The sequence below is a fragment of the Chionomys nivalis genome, chromosome 22 (genome assembly GCF_950005125.1).
Source record: "Chionomys nivalis chromosome 22, mChiNiv1.1, whole genome shotgun sequence".
NCBI classification, from domain to species: Eukaryota; Metazoa; Chordata; class Mammalia; order Rodentia; family Cricetidae; genus Chionomys; species Chionomys nivalis.
In genome coordinates this window covers 19,219,876-19,247,463 of record NC_080107.1, presented here as the reverse complement: position 1 = coordinate 19,247,463, position 27,588 = coordinate 19,219,876, and the positions used below count along the sequence as shown (strand labels likewise).

The window sequence follows — 27,588 nt, the reverse complement described above, 5'->3', positions numbered from 1 at the left end:
TGGGGAAGGGGGAGGGAAATGGGAGGCGGTGGCGGGGATGAGGCAGAAATCTTTAATAAACAAACAAACAAACAAATAAAATAAAAGATATTTTAAAAACACATTTTTTATTAAAACAGAAAAAGACATCGGAGTCATGCTGTAGAGATGGTTCACTAGATAATTGCTTGTCTTGCATGTAACAAAGAACTGAATTCAGATACAACTCGTGGTGCAAAAGCTTAAGCAGTAGTCTTAGTACTTCTGCAGTTAAGTTTGGAAACCAGAGGTAGAATTATAGTATTCAAGAGCCAGGTAGCCTAGTGTATGCATCAGGAATCAACAAGGAACTTCTGCCTAATACAAGGCAGAAGAAAAAGATTGATATTTGAGGGTGTCCTTTGACCTGCAATCATGCATTGTGGCATAAGTATACTTCACTCACACATATGAACATGTATACAAGCATTTGCAACGTATACACATATGTACACATATAAACACATCTCTCACACATACAGATATCTTAGTGCCTAAAATATTGTGATATGAAAAAATCTTCCATTTCAAAGTGTAGATTAATGTATTACAAAATGGAACAACTTCCAGTGTTTTGTAGATGTCGTACAATCAGGACAGCAGTGTTTGCTTTCGATGCTGCAGTTTGTGTAGAATGCTCACTGGATCCTTGCACATGGTGAGTGGATTTTCACAGTTGGATCCACTTTACTATAGACTTTGTAGACCAATCCTGTACATTAATGATTTCCTTTTTCACGTAAATGGTGACACTTACATGATATGGCATTTGCAGGTTATCTGGGATTCACAGATAATAAGCTGAACCACTTCATCCTTTAGTGCCAGGGTCTCAATTGGGCAAAACAGCTGTCTATTTAGACTTAGGTTGCTGAACAGTGTTGTGGATAGAACTCAAGCCTCTTCTGGTTAAAATGCAAGAGGCTGTCTCATTTATAAGTGTGTGTGAAAATGCTTATGTCTAAAACTGCAGCAATTCAAGATGCCAACAAATGAATTAAAACAGATAAAATCTCCCTCATAAATGGGGAATTGACCGTGATAGTGGCCTGGTTTGTTGTGCTTACATTGCTGGACGGCATAAGTACACACCTGGAGGAATGGATTCAAGACAGGTGATAAAACCTATACAAAATAAGATTGATGGCCATCTCGTAGGTATGAATTCCAAAACTTCCTGCAGCTATTTGACTCTGTACAGAATTTGGTGTATGTCTAGGTAATTGTTTGACCTTGTCTGATGGTTGAGGAATTTTTTGTTGTTGTTTAACAAATATTTTTATTTAATAAGAATTAATACCACAGTTGAATTATTTATAACAATTCTGCTCATCGTATGGTAATAAAATTTAATAGTAGGCATGATATATAGCTCAACATAAGCAATATTTACATGTTGAATTCAAAGGTTTGGAGGCTTGTCCATATCCTTTGTGTATGTCCAATGACTTCTTGACAATTTTCTTCAGTTCTTCACGTTCTTACTTTAACAGAGCTTCCAGTCATTCCTTTTCAGAAGCAGTGACTTGGTGAACACAAGATGTCTCCTACATTCCTTAAAGGGCCACATGAGAGTACCCCAGTAGGTCTGGGTCTAACCTGGCTTCTCTTGATTATGGGATTATAGGATATAAAATGAATTTTTTCTCCCCAAGTTTGTTTTTGGTGAGTTCACAGCAACAAAAATTAAATTAGGTTATTATTTACAGATCATCGGTTTGGGTGGAAACTACTAGTTATTCGTTCTGTCCTAAACTAGCTGACTCCTACATCTGTAGTCAACAAAAGCTGACTAGTTATTCCTCAGCCTGCACATGATCTCATCATTTGCTCTCCTGATTTGAACATGCTTGCATGGTGGCTGGAATTCTCAAAAGCAATAGAGAATAAAAACCTGTAAGTATTGTCCTCAGAACTAGGACCTACCATCAGGTTGTTGAGAGCCACCAAGAGTCTTGGAAATATCCTGTGATATTTGACTAATGACTAAGCAAGATGTAACTCATTCCTGGCACTGGGACTTTTACTTGGTGGCATAATATGTCTAATTGAGGCATTGTCTCCTGCATTATATACTGACTCCATATAATTACTTTCATATATTTATATTTTAAGATGCTTCTCCTTTTAGGTTTCCATATAGTTTTTCAAAAGGCCTTTGGTGAAGTTGTCTTTCCCCATACTGCTTCCCTTACCCTGCTTTCCTATCCCACTCCCTATTTAATCCTCCTCTTCTAGTTTCCCCTTTATCTGACACTCCATTCCACTTCTACTCCCTGGGAGATCCTCTCCTCCTCTTTGGTCCCTTAATAGGTACTTAACCTCTGTGGCTATTTGGATTATAGCAAATATATTGAAAGTATAAAAGCTAACATGCAGTATTTGTCTTTTGGGGTCTGGGTTACCCTACTCAGGATGATTATTCCTAATTTCACTCATTTACTTGCAAATTTTATACTTTAATTTTCTTAACAGTTGAGCAATAATTTCATTGTTTAAATATATAATGTTTTCATTATCTAGTCATTAGTTGGTGGGCCTTTAGTCTATTTTCAATCTCTGGATATTATGAATAGAAGAACAATGAAAATGAATGAGCAACTATTTCTTTAACAGGCTTTAGAGTCCTTTGGGTATATGTCCAAGAGTTATATAGCCAGATTATGCCACAATACCTTTTAAACTAGATGGAGGTCTTGGCTATGCCTCTTTTGATGAACAACTGTGAGGCTTTCAAGATTTCTACTTTCTACCTAGTATAGTCATTAATGAGGCTTTTCTTTGTAATGAATACAAATATGAACCAAGAGCAGGTAAATGTGACCAGTACTCATTTAATGCTTTCTTTTTCTTTTAGCAAAACAAAACATGTAGCAGTCTAATTATATCTCCTTGCTGTATGCACACATGAATTCATATTGAATTTCTTCTTTTTCCCTATTATTTTCCTCAACAAAGACTTTCTGTTGTGTTAGAAATTTTTGATACATTAAAATAAACAATGTCTTGTGTTTTTAGACACTTTTAGAGTCTACATTGTGTTAAAATCACATGCTTACTCAGCTTAATGTATGTACTTGACTATTCCCTGTGATTGACATATCTAAATAGTTATAGCAACCCAGTAATTATGTACCAGCTGTGTGGTATAGTCATTTCACAGATAAAACCCAATTCTCTTCGTGAGTACATGGTTTAACTTCCTTCAGTCCAGACAAAGACATATTGTTATTAACATTAGCCACCAAATGCATCTCTTTCTTTGTTGTGCAACATAAACATTATACATGCTGCAGCCATCCCTACATCAAGAACTGCTTTAGTGATGCTGTTGTTCTATAATTAAAATATTTACAATTTTGATTCTTTACAACACAATAGTATCAACATAATTTAAGTGTCAAACCAAGATTTAATATGGTTTGTTAATATTGTTTTTATTAAGTCATTCTTTTGTTCTATGGAAAAAAGTGTATTTTCTCTTTACTGACACACATGTTAAAAAAATAAGCTCTGATCTTTGGGGGAGATATTTTTCCCAGTCCACAACTGTTTTTTATTTGCATCTATTATTCTCAGAATTCATTGTAAGTTCTATGGAAACTTCTCTGGTATCGAGCTTTTCATTTAACAAAGACTTAACGAAGGAAGGATTTGGATTAAGTTTCCAAAGACTTCTTGAAGAAAACACTCAGGCACAATTTGGCATAAATTGAGTAGAGTGATCACATTTTTAGCTTCCAGTCTAAATTACAGGGATGATTGGGTTTTGATATACAAATAGTGTATTTATTTATTCATTTTTTATGAAACATTTTTTAATTTGATCATATTTTTAAGTTCCCCAAATTCTCCCAAATTCCCCCTACCCACCCAATTTCATCCTTTTTCTTTCTCCAAACAAATATAAAACAAAAACAAAGATCAAAAAATTCAAAACAAAAAACGAGAGAGAGAGAGAGAGAGAGAGAGAGAGAGAGAGAGAGAGAAAGTTTGAGAGAGTTTGTTTTGTGTTGTCTACCTACTTCTGGGCATGTAGCCTGCCCTGGTGTAGATAGTCCATGAGAGAAAATTGGTTTGCCCTTTCTTAGCAGGAACCAATTGCAAATAGCATTCTATTTAGGGTTGACTTCTTGTTTTCAAATTCCTGAAATTTAACATTACCATAAGAATTTTAGTTAGGGTTCTCTGTGTGTTAGTTAGATAGGAGTGCCATTACAAGATGCCACAGGATGGCTTAAGACAACAGAATTTAATTTTCTTATAGCTCTAGATGTAGGGCACCTATGGCAGGGGTAGGTAGCAGTCTCTCATATTCTTCTGTGTACCCCTACTTAGAAAGCAACTGATGTCTTAATCTCTCCTCTTTCAGAATGCTGATTGCATCTGGGTTATTTTATAACATTGTCTCACTTTGATTGCCTCTCTGAGTGCCGAGGTTCCAAATTTGTCACAATCGGTGTTGAATATTTAACATTTGAGGTTTTGGAGGAGATAAATAGCCCCAAGAATTGGTATTATGGCATATGTACTATTTTGTGCTTGAGGAAGGTTTTAGAGTTAAAACATAAGTATTTTCTTTTCTTTTTTTTAAATATTTATTTATTTATTATGTATACAATATTCTGTCTGTGTGTATGCCTGAAGGCCAGAAGAGGACAGCAGACTCCATTACAGATGGTTGTGAGCCACCATGTGGTTGCTGGGAATTGAACTCAGGACCTTTGGAAGAGCAGGCAATGCTCTTAACCTCTGAGCCATCTCTCCAGCCCCCATAAGTATTTTCTTAAGGGAGTCAAACAATATAATTTTTTAAGTTGTCCTTTACTTATACATATTTTCTCTTAATTGCTTATTTTTTGAAAATAAATTTCTTTATTCCGATTAAGTGACATGTATAGCTATGGACAAAGTTACTATAGCTATTTATGTGCAAGTTTTTATTTGTACATAATTATTAAGACATTTAGGTAAAATCTAATGAACTAATTTGATATTTAAAGTAAATTCTAGATATGTAGGCTATTCAGATTACAATATAGACACAATGGTTATTTAGAATGTAATCTAGAATAAGACCTTAAAATTTCCAAAATAATTGCCTCAGTATTGATGCTATACCAAAATGTAACAATCAAAGGGGGAAATAGATGTTCTAATAATCTTGCTGAAAGTTGATGAGAGTCCAAAACAAGACAGTACCAGTTAGGATAGTGAAGAGAATCTTAGATGAATGGATAGATGATATATTCATTAAGATAGATGACAGATAATCATACCTGAGCAAATGAAAAACATGAGTTTCATAGACTTGTTGAGGATGAAATGTCTCTGAGAATGTTGTTTAATTGACAACGTCTGGTGGGTAAGACAATCTGTAGATTGTGAGTTCAAGAGAGAAATCTGACATCAAGGTGTATGTCTTAGAGCTTATAGTGCACACACACACATGGAAGGATAGACAATGTCATCCCCAGCTTTCAGTGAGTAAATAAAAGAGGAAATAATATGAATGAAATGAAACACAAAGAAGAGAATGCCTGAAAAAAATAAAAACATCCTTGTCATTTTGTAGGGACACAATTATAATCTTTTTATTATAAATAGTAGTAGAGAATGGGTAAAATAAAACAAGTAAGTGTATGGAGAAAGCAGATAATTTTCTAATGAAGAATATAATTATAATTATGGTATGGTGAATAATAACAGATACATTATTAAGACAGTTAATAATAAGAATAGTTGCAAAACTGCAACAAAATGCCTACTATTATTAATTTTACGTTTATATCTGTGGTACACTTAACTAAGTATCTTTTTAAAAACTACGCTAAAAGAAATACCAAGCTTACACTGTAAGTACTCAAAAATAATTTACTATTTTGAATTGGATTGAACTAAGATTCCCTTAACATGGAAATCATCATCTTCTGTGTTCTGAATTACTGAGAGGTTTAATTCGTGTACTTGTTTTGTAATGAAGGTCATCGAACATTATTTATTGGAGTTCATGTGCCCCTGGGTGGAAGAAAAAGTCACCGTCGTCACAGACATCGTGGTCATAAGCACAGGAAGAGGGACAGAGAGAGAGATTCGGGACTAGAGGACGGACGAGAGTCACCTTCTTTCGGTAAGCCTCATTCTCTTTGTTTTAATAAATTATTCCCCCAGTGCAGAAGCCACTGTGTTTCTATGCTACCTATTCTTTTTTCCCAAACTGTTTTAGTATCTTTACTGAGGCTTATACTTAAGATCTGCTTCTTTAGGGACAACACAAGTTCATGGGCAGTCTCTAAACAATATAACTCCCTGCACATAACATCTGTCAAATCTCTTTAGCAGGATCAATCATTTGCCTTTAATACTATTCTACAATGGGTAAAATCAAATACTCAGTCACTTTTTGAGAATGATACCATGCTCTAAACACCATCACACTCAATTGGAGACTTGATATTCTGTATAGTGAGGATGTGTAATAAATATTTCTATACTGAAAGAAAGCCTCAAAGAAAGAAAACCATCCCACAGTCCCAGAGAACCTAGAAAACAATGAGAGAAATACATAGATCTAATCTACAGGGGTAGTAGAAAAAGACAAAATCTCCTGAGTAAATTGGGAGCATGGGCACTTTGGGAGAGGGTTGAGGGGGAGGGGAGAAGCAGGAATGGGAGCAGAGAAAAATGTAGAGCTCAATAAAATTTAAAAAAATATTTTCAAGGCAAATGATTTTCTTACTTGCAAGGAGTCCAGAGAAAACATTATAAGATATTACTGCAAGTGCCTCAGGATTGTTCAGAATTTACTTTCCAATGGCATGTAGGATAAGTAGGAAGAACTCCAAGGTGCATGAGGATTATCTGCTGCGAATCTGGATATTTCATGTTGTTTGTTGTAAAGTGTTTTCGGATCAGTGAAACAGAATAATTTGAGCTAGAATTTCTAGGTCAATCATCAATTTAACAATGTCTTTGAAAAAGTGTTTGAAGTTTGTCGCTCTTTAGAATTCTCTCGCTCCAGTACATGCTCCACACCATCAGATGTAATGCTACTTGTTATCTGCCTCAGGGTTTTAATAACCTGGCTATTTTAAAAGGAAAGGCCTTTTAAAAGTGAGCATTCTTAGGACACAAACAAGTGATAGCTGCTTTAGGTTCACCAGAACCAAGAGCTGGAATGTGATTTCTTGGTGAGTTCAAAAGTGATTGTGTAGTGACAATGAGGATGTTTAATAATATAAAATATTTTCTAACAACAAATAAGGTTACATCACTAATTTTTAAGCAGTTTTAGGTGTATGTATGTATGTGTTCATGTATATATACATGTTTGTGTGTGTAACATACATGTGCGTGTGCATCCATATTGGGTTCAGAGCCTTATTTTTCTGAGACAGGGCCTCTTGAACTTGGGGTTAACTGGTTTGTAGAAGGCCTGGACACTGAGCACCAGGGCTCCTCCTCTCTCAAAATCCCTGTGGTGCTGGGTTATTGACTTGTGCTGTCAGGCCTGGCTTATGTGTGACTGCTACGGATGTAAACTCAAGTTGCCATGCTTGCTCAACAAGCACTTTACTGACTACTTCATCTCTGTCCCTTCCTTTTGGTACTATAGTTAACAAATAGAGTTTTTATAAAAATGTGATGTAAATAGGTAATACTCCTTTCTTCTCTAGCAAATGGGAACTGTTCAATTTTTCGTTGTTAGTTTTAGTGTCATCCTTACTATCTTTGTATAATTAAAAGTTCTGTTTTTAAGTAAGACTATTAATGAGTATTTTAGAATGACCAGTTTGAAAAATGATTTTTCCCCTTTAGCCTCTTAAGGAATGTGGCAAGAAGATTCAGAGGATTATGTCGGTCACTGCTGGTTAATCTATAAGCAGTCAGTCTATAAGCAGTAGAAAAAAGTTTGAAAAAATAAATTCTATTATCCAGTTATTTAAAATATGGCACACAAAGATACTGTATATAGTAACACCATTTTGAGATTAGACAGAGGACTTTTCTAGATTTAGATGGCAAGTTGAATGCACACTTCAGGATAAATGGAGGAGATATAGAAAACCTGAATGCAAAGAGATATTTTTTGATAAGTTATAGCTTTCTGCTTTTATTTTAACTCCTAATTTGGTGATAGATAATAACAAAATGTTTTGAATTTTTTATTTTTCTACAGTATACTAGTAGCATTCATAGGCACTATGACATAGATTAACACTTGCCCAACTCCCTGAACTATGACTCAGAAACACCCAACTAACAACCAACTTTCTGACCCCAGAATCCTCTCTGCATTTTCCAGATCACTACTCTTATTTCACTAGGAGACTCACTCCTTCTTCCTAAATGGAGTATTTTTCTAGTTCTTTAATTTATATAAAGAAGATCCTTCAGCAGGCCCTTGTTCAATATTCTTTTTATATGACTAATGTTTTTGATATAGCTTTATTTTATTCATTTTCATTATTATGTAAAAAATGTACTTTTATATATTAAGCATCTTACTCTTGATAGAAATTTAAAGTGTTGGAGCAACTGTGAGTAAAATCATGTGGACACTTCTATTTATGTCTGTCAGTGCACAATTTATATTCATGAGTCAGACTGGTCATTGCAGCACTGTGGAATGTGTATTTTTTCAACGTTAGCAGGTAATATCAAATACTTTCTCTTAACTGGGTATGTGTTTACACTCCGACTAACAAGGCATGAGTACTTATTTCACTTTACTCTTTCAATTAAGAGTTGATAGTGCTGCTGTGTTAAAGGAAATATTCTAGAAATATGAATAATAGCACCTCATGGCTTTAATTACTTTTCTTTATCAACAATTGAATTGGGAAAATGCAATTGCTTCTTGATAGCTTGCTTTGTGAAGTGACTATCAAAGTTATATGTTTACAATTAAATTTTTTCTTACTGATTATGTTGAACTTTGTATATTAGGAATATAATTACTTTGTTGATTTTTCATGATCCAAATAACTTCTAATAATTAGGATTAATGTTTTATTTATTTTGTTATGATGTCTCCCTTTTCATCTCTAATTTTATTAATTTAGATTTCCCTCTCCATCTTCTACTTAATTTGGCTAATTGTTTGCCAATCTTGTTGATATTTTTTAAAAGAATCAACTCTCATAGACCATTTTAGTTTTTTGTTTTTGTTGTTGTTGTGTTTTATTCTGTTTGCTTCTATTTCATTTATTTCAGTCCTGATTTTTTTCATGCTTGTTTCTTGATTATTTCTTGCAGGTCTAATGAAATATCTACAATTTTATGTAGTCACTTAGTATAAACTTTCCTCTTAGAATTGCCTTCATTATGTCCCATAGGTTTGGGCATGTTGTGTTTTAGTTTCATTCAATTCTAAAAGGTTTAAAATTTATTTCTTTATTTTATTTCTTTATTTCTGTTTTGGCGTATATTTCATTCAGTAGTAGCTCTTCATTTTCCACAAGTTTGTATACTTTCTTTTATTTCTATTGTTGATATCCAGCGTAATCCTTGGTGGTCAGATACGATGCAGAGTGTTATTTTACAACTGAGACTTACTTTGTGTCCAAGTATGTGCTAAGTTTTGGAGGAAGTTTCACAAACTTCCTAGAAGAGAGTATATTTTTTTGTGTTTGGATAAAATACATGTGTGAAGGTCTATTTTATTTATGATTTTATTTCACTGCAGAGCAGAATTTCTGTTTATTTTTTTGTCTGGGTGACTCATCTATTGGTGAGTGGGGTATTGAAATAACCCCTTATCATTGTTTGAGTGTGGATATGTATGTTTAGCTCTAATAGTTTTTCTTTTATTAATTTTTGTGCCCTTGCATTTGGTTCATAAATTTTTAGAACTGCATTCTCCTCTTGGTGTATTGTTTTCTTTTATAAGCGTCTAATGTCCTTTCATTGCACTTCTGTTCAGTCTTAGTTTGAGGAATGTTTAATCACATACTAAAATGACTGAACCTACTTGTTTCTTGGGTCCATTTGCTTGGAATAACTTTCTCCATTCTTTTATCCTAAGTTGATATATATCCTTGATGGTGAGGTATGTTTTTTTAGGATGCAGCAGAGAGTTAGATCCCATTTTCCAATTCAGTCTCTTAGTCTGTGTCTTTTTATTGGGGAATTGAAACTATTAGTACTGAGAGATATCAATGAGCAGTGTTTATTGATTCCTGTTATTTTCTTGATATGCTGTGACTTTTGCCCTCTTTTGATTTACTGTTCTGATGTATTCTTTGTGTCTCAACACTTGAGATTTTGTGTAATCTGTTAGTGAGACTTACCTCTGAGGTTGCTGTTTGACATCTTATATTTTTTGTGACCAGTCTTATTTCAATTTGGATTTACTTTAGTGATTCTATTTTTTCTTCATTAAATTCTAATTTTGAATCTTGAATTGTTTTCATTATTTTATTTATTAAAGCATTAATTCATAGCCTCTTTTAGGTCCTTTAACATACTCATAATAGCTATTTTGAAGTCTTTGTCATGATTTAGTTATACTGCATTTTTCAGGACCTACTACAATTGGTAGCACCAGGTAGAGGGATATTGTCGTGACTCTTCACACTTGTGTTTTTGCACTGGTGTCTAGGCATCTAGAGTAAGGATGTTTGAGGTATCTCTTGATGTTACTTTCTCATACTTTCTTTTGTTTGGTGGATAGTCCAGTCTTTTGGGGCTGTTGCTAGTCTCTGGATCCTAGACAAGTGTAGTAACTGTTGGGTCCTTGATAGTTCTTTTGAGTTCTAGTCCACTGCAGCCACTTGGAGGATCCTGAAAGAAAATGTTGGTGTGTATTGGTGGCTAACACAAAGAAATGGAGATGAACTAGAAGAGAAGGATAAGAAGGTGTTTTGGAAAGAGCTAAACTTGGTCCCCACCAAGAAGCAGAGTATGAAGTACTCAGGAAGTAGAAGTATGGTGAGACAAGGGGCTCCTAGAGGCAGGAGGATGAAGGATAAATCTGTAGAAACAAAAATGAAGGGGGTATGAGGAACCTGGAATTTACGTTTTAATTTCCTTATTGGCATATCTTCATAAAAGAATACTCAGAGGATAAGATATTAGTCTTTAGGAAAATTCCTCTGTGTTGTCATTTTTACTTCCACTGCATATTTTAGTAAATATAAACACAGATTCTTGATCTTACTTATGCTATATATCTAGTTCATACTTCTTTGTTATATCTTTCTATAAACATATTTTATAAAATTGTTGACTAAAGATTATATTATAGTAGCCTATGATTTCAGAAACTACCACAAAATCAATAAATACCAATATTTTAAGGAGAAAATTAATTTGTATTTACTTAATTTATATTAAGTAAGAGAATTTTTCTTTTTGGTAGGATATATATTATATAATATATCATACTACTTTATAAAGTGTCTACTTCCAATAGATAAAAAACAGGCATTGGATAACACATGTTGAATGTCTATTGGAACAAAACTCAAATCCTTTTTAATCATATCAAAGTACTGTTGAATGGTCATGAAAAGACTTTAGTGAATAGAGCATAAAACCCAAAAAACAATTTTTATCTTAAAAGAATTAAAAGCCAGAGAGAAGAAGGCATTTGTTATTTTGAACTCAAGTAAATAGTATCCTTTATTAAATAGACTATACTTATTTAGTAAATTGCTATTTCTGAAGCATTTAAACCATGTAGCTATGATAGACACATGTCCTTCTGTATGATTTTCTTCATAGATACCCCGTCACAGCGGGTGCAGTTTATTCTTGGAACTGAGGACGATGACGAGGAGCACATTCCCCATGACCTTTTCACAGAACTGGATGAGATTTGCTGGCGTGAAGGGGAAGATGCCGAATGGAGAGAGACAGCCAGGTAAAGATTGGGGTTGAGACAGAAGGACCTCCCACACCAGAAGTGAAAGAATATTTCTTTATAAATTAGGTCATCAGAAGAATAGAGTCCCAGTGCCTCGATTCTGCAAGCGTTTATGGGCTTTGCAGCTTTCTGAACTTGCTGATCTGGCCTGGGCAGATCCTTTCCTGGGTTCTGGGTCAGAGTGACTTCTGAAGGCTGTAATCAAGCAGTGATGCCTAGTAGCTCCAGCTGCGCTCTTAAAGATAAACAGTAACAGGACTTGTGTGCTGTCAGGACTGCAGTGGAAATCCAGTCATTTGTTTCCATCTTCTCAATTGCTGAATTACACTAACACTACTGCTATCATTTGATAATTTCACTGTGGAGCTTTTTTAAAAATAAAAAATGAACATGAAAAGAGGCTTTAGTTACACTCTTCAATTTCACATAGTATTTGGTGAAGAATAAGAATATTTTGTCCTGTTTTTCTAGAATAGGAATACATTAAATTGAGTATTTAATTTTTTAAAATGTCTTCTGAAAATCTTTTTCTATCATTTGTAATTAATATTTTGATAGTGCCATATAATTGATGAATTACTCTAAAAATCAGGCATTAAATTTTATGTCTTTAATTAATTTGTGCTCATTTATACTTAATAATTCTTATTTAATAATCATTTATGGAGTATTAAATGGTATATAGGACAGCAGCAGCAAAAACTTTAGATCTTGCTTTCACTAATCTCACAGTCTAGTTTAGACACAAAGACATATTTGTAAATGTTGCATAGTGAATGCTGTGACTAAGGTATGCAGAGTAATTGGGAAAGTCTAGGGCTGCCCTTGGTCTACTGCTCTCCAGATCTGTATGTGACTATGACTCACCTGAGGCCTAACTAAAATGTAGATTTTGTATAAATTAGGCATAAAGTCTCAAGTTTTTTGTGTTTGTATCAGAAGTATAAATTTATGCAATCTTTTAAATTTCCTCATTGCTATAAACTGAACTTCATGTAGTCAATATTGATGGAAATTTAAGGATTTTTTCCAAATAAAATGTACTATAATGATTCATTTCTTTATCAAGCTTCCATTTGATGCGATATAAAATCCTTTAATTTGAGGACCACATTTCTGATGCAAGGATCTTTACTGCAAGAGTAACTGAGAATGGGGTCACACAGGATGGATGGCTCCTAAGTGGACTCATTTTTTTTTGTTTTGCTTTGTTTTTCTACTTTTTAATTTAATATATTTTGAGATTTTCATTCATGGCTATTGTATTTACATCATACTAATATACTCCCTCTTTCTATTCCAACTCCTCCCATGTAAATACAACAACATAATTGAGATTTATTTTTTTAATTTTGAGATTATAATTACAACATTTTGTTCTATTATTTCCTCCCTCTATAGCAATGGCTCTCTTCCTTCCTAATGCTATGATCCTTTAATACAATTTCTCATAGTGCAGTAAACTGTAGTTTTGCTTCTGTTATGAACTGTAATGTAAATATCTGATAGTGATCCCCAAAGGGTTGCGATCCACAGGTTGAGAACTGCTCTAAACCCGCCCATATTCCCCTTCTTTCTCTCTTTAAAATTAAGTAATTTTTTTCAGTAATTGTTATTGTATGTATATTTATATGTGTGTGTATATACACATATATCCCTAAATATAACATGCTCAGTCTCTCTATATAATATATATAATATGTAATTTATATATAACATTTTATGTGTGTGTATAATATGCATATATGTAAGCACACACACACATATATGTGTTTTCAGGGATGACCATTTGTTATTGAATAACCACTCATTGTATTCTTCCCTGGAAAAGACTATTTCTCTATCATTATTCCTTATTTGCCTGAAGTTATTTGTGTATGGTTGAGGCTTCCTGGGCTTTTCCCATTTGACTTTGACATTTCTGTTGGTTTCTGTGTTCAGTTCATGTTTGGTCAGTCATGTTATTGAGACTGTGTGGATATAGCTTCTGATGTTACTAGGAGATACAATCTCATAGAAAACTTCCTGATTCTCTGGCTCTTACCACCTTTCCCCCTCCTCTTCCACAACGTTCGCTGAGCCTTAAGTGTACAAGTGTTTTGCCAGTGTATCCCCAGGGACTGCGCTCCACACCTCTGCGTTTTTACTAGGTGTGCTTTCTGTAGTGGTCTTTATCTGTTGCAAAGAGTTTTCTCGATGAAGTGTAAAGACTACATTTATCGGTGGGTATAAGGACACAGGTTTATATGCTTGTTAGGGACTAGGCTGGTTTAGTAAATCGTGGTTGTCGGTTTTTCTCCAAAATTCCTGACTTCACTAGTACTGAGTAGTTAGCTAAGCTCCCCATACCAGGCATGATTTTCCTCTGTTTATCAATTCTAGAGTCCTTTAGAGAGCTGCTGGTCACTGGCAGTGTATGCGCCACTACTGTACTCTCAGGGTATTACTGTCTTGTGATTTTCTTTACTTTCAATCTTCATAATAGAAATGAGAATTGAAATTGAAACTTATATTTTTGTCTTGAGTATCTCTTTGTTATTAGAATTGTTGGAAAGTTTCTACTTTCTAGATCATATAATGGCCTGTTTCTTTGATTCAGAAATCTGCTTATAACTTTCCCAGTCTCAGAAAGCTGGCAACTGGCAGAAGGAACATTAGAAATGTCTGTCACTCTCAGAGTTGAGCAGGCAAGATTTCATCATGCTCTAATAGAGTGATTGGAATGATGTGCTCATCCTAAATGTCCAGAGTGTGTAGCTCTCTTAAGGAATAAGAGAACTGATCTAGTTAATTGTTAGCATCCTCTATTAAGCCTGGGTAGGATTCATATTTATGGCTGTACTTTTAGAGTCTGAAGCATGTCACAGCTGTCTGAAGTTTATGGAGACATATGATGAACAATCAGAATAGACACTTAAGAGAAAGGTGCATGTATTTTGACTGAGAAGCAACACTTCAAGGAAAACAGAATGTAGTTATTGGAGATTTAAATTCTACTGAGTTTTAAAGTGACAGAAGTAGCTTTGTTTTTGTTGCCTTTGTTCATTCAAAAATAATCTGAGTTAATTTATGAATTCATCTGATTTTTCAAATGCAATATAATTCCATTAAGTAATTAATATATTCTTTCAGCCACTTCTTTCTTTGGTTAGTATTCTAGGTGGGATTATTAGCTTTCTACTCTAATAGCAAAAATAAAAATATATTTTACCATCACATTGCAGTTGTCATACATCACACATAGATAATTTATAGATATTACTTTTTCCAACCAAAACTTGAACAAAGTTTTAGATTTAGAAGTTAAAGTTTTGAATCTTAACTATTTAATAAATGTTTGTGAAAAACATCTGTTTAGTTTAAAACCATAAAAGAAGTATATGAAAGGCTAATGAAACAGCAAAATTATAATGTCACATTTAAAAATAATGTATGGTGGTATTTATAGACAGTGAGCAAAACTACCACAGTTGTGTAGTCATGGAGGCATCAGGCTTCATTCTGTGTTTGCCCTTTAAAAATACTTTTTACAAATGAGTCCAGAAGGGGCCAGGTAGGGACTGGTACTTATGTCTTTGATATGTAAAGGTAGCACGGAAAAGTGCTAGTACATTAAAACAATGTTTGATGCCATGAAGACAATTGACATTCAAGATTAATAAATATTCACATTATGTGGATTTTTCAGTAGAATGTGAAGTTAAAGATCTTAGGATTAGTACAGCTCTGAAAACATACATGCAAGTAACATTATACAGACTGAGCAGATTGTATTCAAGTATTTAGGAATATGTAGGTATATACATCATGTCCATCTATGTATGTAACAATAACTAATGAAGAAAAAGAGGCCATGATTTGAAAGAGAGCTAGGGGGAATATATGGGAGGGTTGAGAGAGAGGAAAGGAAATGGAGAAATGATGCAATTATATTATAATCTAAAAAAAAATCTTAAAAGAAAAAAGTAGTTAGTGCCATTAAACATTAAGTTTTGATAGTTTCTTTCTCCGGTAAGATGAACTGTTTTACATGATTTTTACTAATCCTACTTCAACTCTCTTTTAAAGTGAATGCTTTGTTTGGAGACATCTTGCTTTCTCCAAGGCCATAATTTTGGAACTGTAGAGCTCCTTTCTATTTGACAGAATCAGAGAATAAAACTTTCTAAATGTTAAGCTGTTGGTGGTACATAACGCATGCCGAGTTAATTTCTTTAGAAAACATCTGTTACTGAATGGCAAAAGGATTTTCTTTGTGTATTTTAATACACAATACAAGTAGGGCAGATTTCCCCCAATTTAATCCTCAAAGAATTCATGAAACACCTATTTAATGTTAATTATTAGAAGGGAATTCAGTGTGCTAATCATGGGTCAGAACAGATTCAGACACTCCAAGGGGATGAAAACAGTTTGCTCAGGGTGTAAATCCCTCACCACCGAGAGAAATGCCATGTATTTGGTCTACAAATTTTATAATTTATTATTTGTATCATTCGTCAAATTTATTTCATGATCTGAGACTCTTAATTGCTTTCGCTTACTATTCAAACAAATGTCAGTGGAGTTTATTTGAAATAATTGACCCACTAGGTTATTAATTGTAATGAGACATTTTGCAACTTATCATAAACTCAAGGGCAAAAATTCTTCAAACAGGAACTGGGGTGTCCTAATACCTCTTTATCTGCATATTTAAAGGATGAAATTGGATGAAACACAGAAAACAGAAATATACTTATATGATATGTATTATTTTTTTAATATAGTCTCCTTAAAACATTCACTTAAATGTCTCCTAATGCTTTTGGCATCATTCTGGAGTTGGCATAAAGTACTGAATCTTGAAAGTATGGTATTTTTAGTAACTTGATATTTGTAGTGTGTATGCTTCTTTTATGGAAAGTGCCTTCTGGCTTCTCCCATAATGTTCACAAACCTATGGTTCCATCAAACCATCCATGCATGTAACTTATATTTGGTCATTTTAGCTACTAAAATGCTTAGAGCTTCCAAGACTCCATTCCCTTCTAACAGAAGCAAGCTCTCAGTTGGAAGTATTTAGTATAAATGAAACAATATAGCACTTGGATTTGTATTTTAAATGCTGTTTCATATACATACACAGATCCATGGACTGAATCAAGAAGCAAGAAGTAGACCACCAAGTGTAGCTAATTGTTTTTTGATATTGTACAAAGATATGAAATAAGAAGTAACTATTAATGCTCAAAAGCATGAAAATAAATAGGAAAATGTGTAGAAATCACAAGAATTTTCAAAGAATGTATATGAAATATGTATACAAAAATATTATGTGTGTGTGTGATATACAGATTCACTGCAATTAATCTTTAGGGAAAGACAAATTAAATATAGAAGTCTTGGAACACACCAGGTCCTGTTATATACATGGATGGTTTGATGGAACCATGATTTCTGTGAGTCTTCTGGGAGAAGATAAATGATATACACACACCCAACACACATACACGTGAGTGTGGCAAATGTCTTATAAAGTATTCACTATCATTAATATTTAGGAAAAGGCAAACTAAAACTTCTGTGACATGTAACCATTTAACTACTAAAATAGTTAAGTTAAAATCTAACAAAATGAAAACTGCTGGTGAAGATATAGAGCAATAGACTTTTCATATCTTGTGGCCGTGAGTATAAAATGCTAGATAAACACCCTGGCAGTTTCTTTTACAAATTTGCACATATTTTCTATTTGATACAGCAGTTGTACTGTTAGGCATTTGTTACAAAGAAGTGAAAACACATTCATTTCTACATGAATGTTCATTGCAGGTTTTTCATAAAGAAATAAATTCCAGTAAACTAACTCTGTTATATCTATCCTGCCCACACAGAAGAATATTACTCAGCAGAAAAAAAGAATAAACTATTGATGCATGCAACAACTTTGATGCATTTCAAGTGAAAACCAGCCAGTTCTAGAAACTTTCCAATTGCATTGTTCTACATCCTCAAAATGATAAAGCAGTAGTGAAGAATACAGTGATTACCAGGGGACAGAGACTGAGTGAAGGTTGAGAATATAAAGATGCAATATATGGGCTTTACATTGTGACGCAGGGGCATGTCTGAATCATTTCTGGATTCACATGAGGGATTAAAACATACAAATAATATACGTCTTGTCAGCATTCTTAAACACCTCTCTCTCTCTCTCTCTCTCTCTCTCTCTCTCTCACACACACACACACACACACACACACACACTATTAAAGGAAAAGAAGCCATGAATTTGAAGGAAAGCAAAGGATGAGCATGGAATGGAGGGACGAAAGGGATGGGGGAAATGATATAACTATATTATGATCTCAAAAGAATAAAGTTATTAGTAAAAATTAAAATGTTTAAAAGATGATGAAATAATACAGAAGCTCAGTTTCCTCTCTTCACTGGTATCTAAAAGTAAAGTTTAGCTATAAATATTTGTTTTAAAGGGAATTTGATCATTTTATATAAATGCAGCAAACTGTAAATATTTCTAAAAGGAATTTGTGTTATAATTTACAAACATATAGGTCATTTAACATGTATAATCAAGTTAATATCAGTTAAAACCAGTCGTAATCAAATAATTAAAAAACTATATATGATAGAAAGAACTGAAGCTCTAGGAACCATAAATGAGAATATTTACATGGAACAAAATTCTATTTTCCCACAAACAATATTAAACCTTTCCATAATCCATTGCTTTTAAAAAACTAACATGGTGCTTCATTGAAAATCATGGCAGCCCATGCAATACTCTAGTCATCATGGCCTTCTTCCTCCTCCTCTTCTTCTACTGCTCCCCTTCTCTTCCTTCTCTACCCTCCCTTCTATATCTGCCTTCCTCTTCCTCCTCATCTCCTTCTTTCTCATCCCTCCTTCTCTCTTCTCTCCCCCCTGCCCCTTCTTCCCTTCATCCTCTCTCCTATTGTCAGAACATGTGAGTAGCATACAAGGTGACAGGAGATTTAATGAAAAGTTTTTTCCATCAATTTTAATCTTTCACAGTTGGTAATAGAGAAAAATCATATAAATAATATAAATAGGAATGAAGAGGACAGAACTTTATTCATGATGAGATGTTTTCACCATGGTTTAAAAATTAAATGTATCATGTTTTTTTTTTCTGCTACAGGAAGTAACATAGGAATTTTAGGCTTAAAATGGACAAAATAAATAGAAGCCAGGTAATTCTATAGTAATAGGAAATGCCCAGAGACTCTAGGGAAAACAAAGTTAAAACAGGTTGAATTTGAAAAGATTGCTGGCCAGGAGATATTCAACAATGTATTGATGTACTGAATTTGTTTATTCATATGAGAAATTGTTCCAGAACACTTGTAAGACTTTATCTTGGTCACACTGTATATATATTACCAATAAAGGACAGATTCCTTATTCTCATCTGGGCCAAGGGACTTTCTTCAATAAAGTCTGTTTTAAATTGCTCATCAAGAAGTTAATTTTGTGATATTACCACTCAATGTGATCATGGATTAATACAAACGCCCCACACAAATATGAATATGTACTATATATGGCATATATATGTACATGTGGCAACAAATACTTTTGATTAAATGTATAAGAGTCATATTCATTCTCATCTGACCTGGATCAGCAGGTTGTTCTTCAGTGACAGGGTCTTGAGACAAGAGCAGAAGTCAGAGGATAAGGAGATAGGAAACAGAGAATATAAAGTTTGTGATTTGAAAGCCTTTCCCACAGTCTTGTATCTGAAAAGTTGACTTATCAGAATCCAAAGCCAAAGTTCCTCCTATGCCCTTGCCCCAGGCTATTACTGGTTCTCTCAAGCATGTTCCTGGTTTTGTTATATATCAGGACCTCAGGAAAAGCTTTGATAAATAGTATTCTCCATGCTCAGCAATGATCCTAACTAGGATTTTATGTTGGAATAAATAGGTGTCATCATGATTTATATCACTTGGGATCTGATGAATTATGCTATAAAATACTCTGTAATGTTACTGGCTTAATACTAAGTTTATGACTCAGTATAGGTGTTCATCACGGATCAGTGTGTGTTCTTCATATGTTTGTAGTTGTAGACTTCGGTTGCTAGAACAGCCTCCATCTTACACATGACTGGTTCCCATATCATGTAAAAAGAAAGGTCAATGGAGTCACGTGTTCACAGCTAAATATTCTGTCTTAGAGGTGACACACATATTTTACACTCTGAGCTCATTGACCAGAACATGTTACAGTCACATGAACTCATACAATTAAAGGGAGCCAAGTACTGATGTTCCACTCTCTCCAAAAGACCAACACTAATTATCACCAGATTTGTTAGCTCACAGACTGCAACAGCAGTTACAGAGACCTGCACATGCTCAAGCCACTCAAAAATCCCATCGAGGAGGCGGGAAAGTGGGCAAAAAATCTTCACCACTAACCAAGGAGCTATTTGAAATAGTTAGCTGCTGGGAGAGGAATTTTTTTCTCTGGTGGGCTAATACTGGGTATGTCAGCCATATTCCATGGCAGGCCTCATGCTCAAGAGTAGGTGGCCAACCTAAATCAAACTCTATATTTTTTGTTTTTCATTTTTATTTAAGAGAGAGAAAGAACACGAAGTTCACCATGTCGTGAGTTGATAGGGGGAGGGTCTGGGAGGTGCTCCAGGAATAGGAAAGAATATAATCAAAATCTCAAATTCTCAAAGAATAGATAAAAACATCAAAGCTATGGTGGATAATTCTGGGGAGTGACACTAGAGATTGACATACATAAATAGAAAAACTCCTTAGTTGAGTGAAGTGCTCCACACTTGTAATGTCAAGTATCGAGAAGCAAAGGCAGGCAGGCTAGCCTGGGCTACATAGTGGGACTCTTTCTCCAGCTAGAACTCTCACACCCCTTTCTCCCAGTAGCAATATACAACAACACAAAGAACAACATCATAGAATAAACAAACAAATAAGGAACTAGAAAAACTATATAGACAAAATGTTCTTGGAAGAGATATGTGTCAATGGTTTAGGGATAAAATCTGATTTTTTTTCTGACTTTCTTGACACTCCTTTCTACACTACACAGTCTAACAAACTTTTGGTTACTATCTGCTAATACATTTGATTTTTCTGTCTAGTTTTTCTCATGGGGTTTTCATCCATTAAAGTTGAGTCATCTTATTACATAAACAGCAATATAATATCATATAGAAATTTTGTGTATTTTCTTTTGCAAAGAGGAAAGATGGTCAAAGTGATAAGGACAGAGTCATGAATGAAGGAAAAGGAAGAGGAGAGGGAATTTAGGTTAGAGTTCATCAGAAGTGGTTGAATTAACAGGTCCTCTGTTAAGATTAGAGAGCAAGGCCCTAAAGCATTGAGTAGCTGATGCCTGAGTAGTAAAACCATTAACTCCCTTTATCTTTCCTATTTGTCTTGATTACAGATGTTCCTAGATATTAATGAGTATTTCTTTCACACTAAGAAAGTAGTAGTTTCCAAATGTCTCCAGAGTTTTTGCTTCATCCTTGGCAGGGATACCTATGGAATGATATCCAAACTCAATTCTTGGATGCCCAAGCCCTACCACTGATTGTCATGACAAACATAATAAGAATTTTTCCTACACAATACGTCTCAAACTGCATAACCATCATGCAAATTTCTAGGACAAATTATCTTTCTAAAATACTGAGATTTAAGATTCCCAACTCCAGAAAACACTGCTTATTCTTTCACTTTCTTTCTTAACTACAAAGGCTTCCATAAAGGAAGGTGGCTTCTTTACTAGTCCTACCAAAGTGACCACTAGTGAATTTTTATTAGAAATACTTTTGCGAAGTTATAAATATTAATAAAAATTGAACTTTTCTTTGTTTTTAATAATCAATTACAATGAAAATGTTGGTTTAATTGAATCAAAGAAAAGGCAACAGTAAATTGGACTACTTTTATCTTTATTTCCGCAACCCACAGAAACAAGAGATCTTTCTTTTTATAACCTTTACTTTTCAGTTAAGGATAATTCTTCTACATTGTGGTTTTTAATATATTTACAAGCATATCTATTGGTACAGGTGGTTAAAGTTTGAAGAAGACGTGGAGGATGGAGGAGAACGGTGGAGCAAGCCCTATGTGGCCACACTTTCCTTGCACAGCTTGTTTGAGCTGAGAAGCTGTGTTCTGAATGGAACTGTGCTCCTGGACATGCACGCTAATACTTTAGAAGAAATTGCAGGTGGGGCTTTCGTTTCTTTACTTTATTTAATTCTCATGATTTCAGCTGCTTTTGTTATCCCTTTTCTCATGTCTGTGTAAGGGACATTGAAATAATTTTCTCCTATCCCTGTATTTGAAATAAAATAAATTGAATATAAGACAAACCTCGCCTCACTTACATATAGTGATTGGTAACAAGAAAATAGTCAACTTCAATATTTTCTACCTTAATAGTATATTTAGACAACACACAAAGAAACACAGGAAATTAAAAGCTAAGTAAATATGTTGATAGCCAGTGTCAATTTTCTAAAAGCTAAATCATTTTTCTTGAAGGATCCAGATCCTCCTACTTCATGGATGTATGAAGTCTGTAGAGTTAGTGCTTTCTAGACATTTGTTTATGGGAAAACCTGACATATATTGTTTTTGAGTGGTGGAATATTTTATATCAGTGTTTTTATTTTTCATCAGATTTTGATATGTTTTTAACAGACTCAGATAATTCCTTAAAGAGATTTTGTTAGACTTAGTAGCAGAAAATCCTATTTGTATCTGGCAGGTCTTTTAAGAATTTCTGGTATAATTAAAGTAGGATTTTCTTTTGGAAGAAGTTAATTTAAAACATATCTATTTCTCTGTGTTTCAGGGAACTCAATAAATCCAAACTTCATCTTTCAAAATATTACTTAACCTTTTCAAATCCAAAAATCTCTAGATATAATTTCCTACCATGATTTATTCTGATGTGGAAATTAATTATGTCAAAATGCTTCCTACTTATATTCATATACATTGTAGGCAATTTATGGTCTGTGCTAATCTCTTAAAACTCAGAATTATAAAGATTAAAAATGGAAATATTCTCTTTGAAGTGTGAATGCTTTACCCTGATTCTGTCAATGAGAGTTAGAAGGAAATTAAAACCAAGATGAAGTTAGTATCATGGACAAATTATCAATCATAACTCATTAAAACAACTTTTGCTACTTAAATTTTTTATTGGAGGATAAATTAATAGCTTACCCCACTGAATGAAAACTAAAGACTGGTATGAGAATCCAGTATTAAAAATCAGGTTCATGCCAGGTGTGATGACGTACACCTTTAATCCCAGCCCTTGGGAGGTAAAGACAGTCAGAACTCTTTGAGTTTGAGGCCAGACTGGCCTTAATAGTAAGTTCTAGACCAGCCAGGGATATATACTATGACCCTGTAAAAAACAAAACAAAGGCACAAAACTGTTCATATTATGACAAACCTTAGTCTAGAAAGTTAAGTATTCTATTTAGTATCCACAATGCTGTTAGAGTTGGCAGCCAAGAATGATTACCACTTCATATTCCCCGCTCCTAAGTCTGTTTTGTTTTTTGAAAGTTAAGGCAATGAGTTTCAGTGTATTTATATGGTAAATTTGAAGAAGACAGAGGTTTATAAAGTTTTTGCAAAGAAAATCATGCCTTCTTAGTGTTCTTGGTAATCAAGATGTGTTGATTATAGTACAGCAATAACCTCACTGAGACGACAAATGCTTCTTCAGTTTTCAAGCATTTTAACACAAGCACTGTAGGTTTTACAATATTCTCATTTATTTTTTTCCTTCTTGCTTCTTTTCTTAACAAGATCCTGGCATTGGCTTTGCCAGGTTCCCTATATTAGACATCATTGCCTGCTGAGTTGTGAGGACTTGCTCTGGGCCCAAACCCATCATGGTTTATTGTTCCTAACTTTTCAAGTAACACTGATAAGTATTAATGTTTGGAAGAGAACATTGTATGTGATGACTAAATTCTGTGCCTGTCTCTGCTGCTCACTCCACAACGCTTTATTCTCAAGCAAGAGAGTAACCTTTCCAGTTCACTAATATATTCTATAATGTCATTGGGTTGCGCCTAAGAGGTATGGCTAAGAAATAAATGAGTATTTGGAAAAAAAAATACGTTTTACTTTCTCCTCTGTATCTGTTTGAGATAAATCTTATCTCTCATTAATTGCAAAGGTAGAAATTAGGAAAATTTTTTAGTGTGCAAGTAATGTGGCTCAATGGAATTTTAGTAATAATTTTATGAAATGTATGGTTTTAATATGATAACTTTAAGTTCTGTTTAGTATACAAGACGGGAGTCATAATATTTTATTTCTGGATCTGCCTTAAAATTGTGTTATACTAGTGTTTTATTAACTTTCTTATAGCTCCTACTATTATATATAAAATACAGATTTTATATACATTTTCTGTCATAGCAAGTTTTCAAAGTAATGTCTTAGTTGACAGTTCTTTAGTTCCTTTATTTTGTTTTAATTCAGAGATGTTATAATTACTGATCTCCGAAGAACTGAAATAAGAATTTGGATTTCATCTTTTAATGTCATGCACTTTTCAGGATTGAATGGGACTTTTAATTACAGTGGATGACTTCCAAATACTCCACACACATATTATTGCCAACTCCCAGATATTCATCTCTAACTTCTTTCCATTGTGAGCAGAAACTGACAGAGCAAACTATCCTCTTTGTTGTTAATATGGCCCATGGCCTAGTCTTGTAGGCCTTTTGATCTGAGATTTGGGACATTTCACATGGCTGCAAATGAAAAGGAAAAAGTATTTATCATGTAAAAATTATATGTAACTCAAATTTTAGTAATCTTTAGAACGTTTTAATGTAGTTGAAAGGCAGAGTTGGGTAGTTGTGACAGAAATCGTTTATCATCTGGCTCATGGCCGAAAAAACTTGGCTAAATAACTCAGTTCTTGTACAAAATCTATATGAATTCCATCTCCACTGACAGTGATTGCTTCATGTCAGTCATACGCAGAATGTCCATGCCAGGTGAAAATGATCCTTTATAAAGCAAAGTGGCAAAAGCTAGTCTGTTTCTTACTGGATATGGACAAGGGTATTTCCTTGTTGCTGCTGGCGCCACATTATGCCCATAAAGAGACAAAATGGTGGCTAAAGTACACACGTATAAGAAGAGGAAAGATACAGAGAACTGTAACTGAAATTAGACTTAATTGTGATTTTCCTCTCCTGCAAGCCAATCAGATGAATCAATTTAACCAAGGTGATTTGTACTTTTTGTTGCTGAGCCTAGTTGATGCTGCTATAACCTGAGTGTATTAAATCCTTCACAAACTTCAGAGATTTATACCCTGATTAATGGAAATTGCAAAGAAAATCCAATACTGGGAAATTCTTTCCTGATCGTCCTCTATTTGCTGATCAGTACGTGCAGGGCCTTAGATTGTTTTCCTGACTGTGACATATGATACATATATTGTTACTTCTGTCTTACAAGTAATAATTCCTTGATTATTTAGCTTTGTGAGGTCACACAACTAGAATGTTGTAGAGTGTTCCAAGTCCCTCATCATTGTCCATTTCTGTTTAGTACAAAAAGAAAGCTCAGTATTATAAGGGAAAAATTTGCTAATATTTAAAGTTTGCTAATATTAAAGGCTGTAATCTACTGAATATGTCAGCAAGAGGCAGTTCATTGGCATCTGCTTTGAACCTAGAACTTAATCTTTGATTTTCTGAAGGCAGACTACAGTGAGGTGATATTATTTCACTAAGGAACTTCGAATGCCCATAAAATAAATATTCATTTATTTATTGGCATTCTCGATGCGAGGCATAGAAAATATCAGTGTACTCAGTTTAGTTTTCTGAACTTCTATGTTTTACAGTTATTTTTTTTGTTGTCTAACACATTCTAAGGGTACTACTGTAGTTCCTAACCTCACTTAGAGGAATCAAGAAAATTATTCTGCACTAGAAAGTCATAGAAAACTCACATTAGAATATGTGTGAAGCTAAGTATGTGGCTACTACACACCTATAATGTGAGTTCCTGGGTGATTCAAAAATATGGAGTATAAGTTTGAAGCTACCTGGATTGCAAAATGGGATTTAAATTAGTTACTGTGGTTGGCATTTTCTGTTGTTGAAAGTTGTACACCCAACTTTGTAGCTACAGTTAAATGCTGAGTGTATTGGAGCCTTCGCAAATTTCCATAGGAGCCATATACCCTATTTAATGGAAATTGTGTGTGTGTGTGTGTGTGTGTGTAAGAGAGAGAGAGAGAGAGAGAGAGAGAGAGAGAGAGAGAGAGAGAGAGAGAGTGAGAGAGGAGGACTATAATGAAATCATTTTTAATCACAGACATATTAATTAGTTTGAGATTATTCTCACTATATCCCCACCAATCAGTACAAATAATGAAAAAATAACTTTCTGTAATAAAATCTAGTATATTTGAAAAATAAGTATTTAAAAATGAGTGACTTATAATGAAAATTCACATTTCCATGTAGCAATCCTATAAAAAATAAACATTCAAAACATCATACATTGAAGTTGTAGCCCTATTTTAGTATGAATAATATTCAGGGTGTCTGTTTTTAACAGAAAAACTGTGCTCCTTATCTTCTTTCTATCTTCAGATATGGTCCTTGACCAACAGGTCAGCTCAGGTCAACTGAATGAAGATGTACGCCACAGAGTCCATGAAGCCCTGATGAAACAGCATCATCACCAGAACCAGAAAAAACTCACCAACAGGATTCCTATTGTCCGATCTTTTGCTGACATTGGCAAGAAACAATCAGAACCAAACTCTATGGATAAAAATGGTAAGTGATCTTTTATATCTTCTGTATGACCTTAAAGTGTTAAATTGTTTCTAAATATTCAAAACGTTTTGAGAACACTTTATTGAAAGTCATATTGTTTGAGTAGAATTGTTTTCGTGTGTGTGTGTATTTTATATTGATCTTAGTTTCACCATCCTGATGTGGACATTTAACAAAGAACTTGTTTCTAGAAAGGTTTCTGAATCAGTAAAATAAACCTTAACTAATACCAACTTACAGAATATGAACAGATAAATAGAACCCACAGCTGAGAAGAGTGACGCAATGGTTCATGTTGTAGCAATGGCTTCTAAGTAAAACAGTAATGATCACAGTGTATTTTTGTAGAAAAGGAAGCTTTCCCCCTCTGAGCCATAGCTAACAGATTTCATTACCAATAATAAAAGGGTCCAACAGCTCCTGATGTAGCTCCACCTATCTGAAGCCTATTTTCTGCTCTTGAGTGCATTGCTGTTTTCACTGCAGCATCTTAATGTGCAAGGAGCCTCTTCACCATCTTCACACAGCATCACACTTGATCACCATTATTTTCTTGTTACCCTATTTTTTATGTTGTTTTCTTCTTGGATCTATTTAGCCTTTTACCATTTACATTAAGAAATTGCTTCTCCTTTTCTTATCATAGTTTTGTAAAGGAAAATGAAGTTACCATGAGATTAACATGAATTTGTTACTCTTCCGTCAGTTGTAAATGATTTTTAGTTCTAAAAGACAAAAATTGATGCCTGGGATGGAGCTGGGTCAGTTGAGTGCTTGCCATGTGTTCTCAGTACTCCAAGTTTCGTCTGTAGCAGGAGTAAACTGGACATGGTGG

The 27,588-nt window shown here is 34.1% G+C and overlaps 1 protein-coding gene across 8 annotated transcripts in view; it reads left to right on the top strand.

The window, feature by feature from the left end:
- The window catches only part of Slc4a10 (solute carrier family 4 member 10), a 220,683-nt gene that overhangs the window by 99,739 nt on the left and 93,356 nt on the right, over positions 1-27,588 (top strand). For all 8 annotated transcript variants that reach the window (XM_057755058.1, XM_057755053.1, XM_057755052.1 and 5 more), the window contains exons 3-6: positions 6,002-6,148; positions 11,746-11,884; positions 21,972-22,132; positions 26,565-26,753. In XM_057755058.1, coding sequence (XP_057611041.1) covers positions 6,002-6,148; positions 11,746-11,884; positions 21,972-22,132; positions 26,565-26,753 — 636 coding nt within the window. The remainder of the gene's footprint in view (positions 1-6,001; positions 6,149-11,745; positions 11,885-21,971; positions 22,133-26,564; positions 26,754-27,588) is intronic.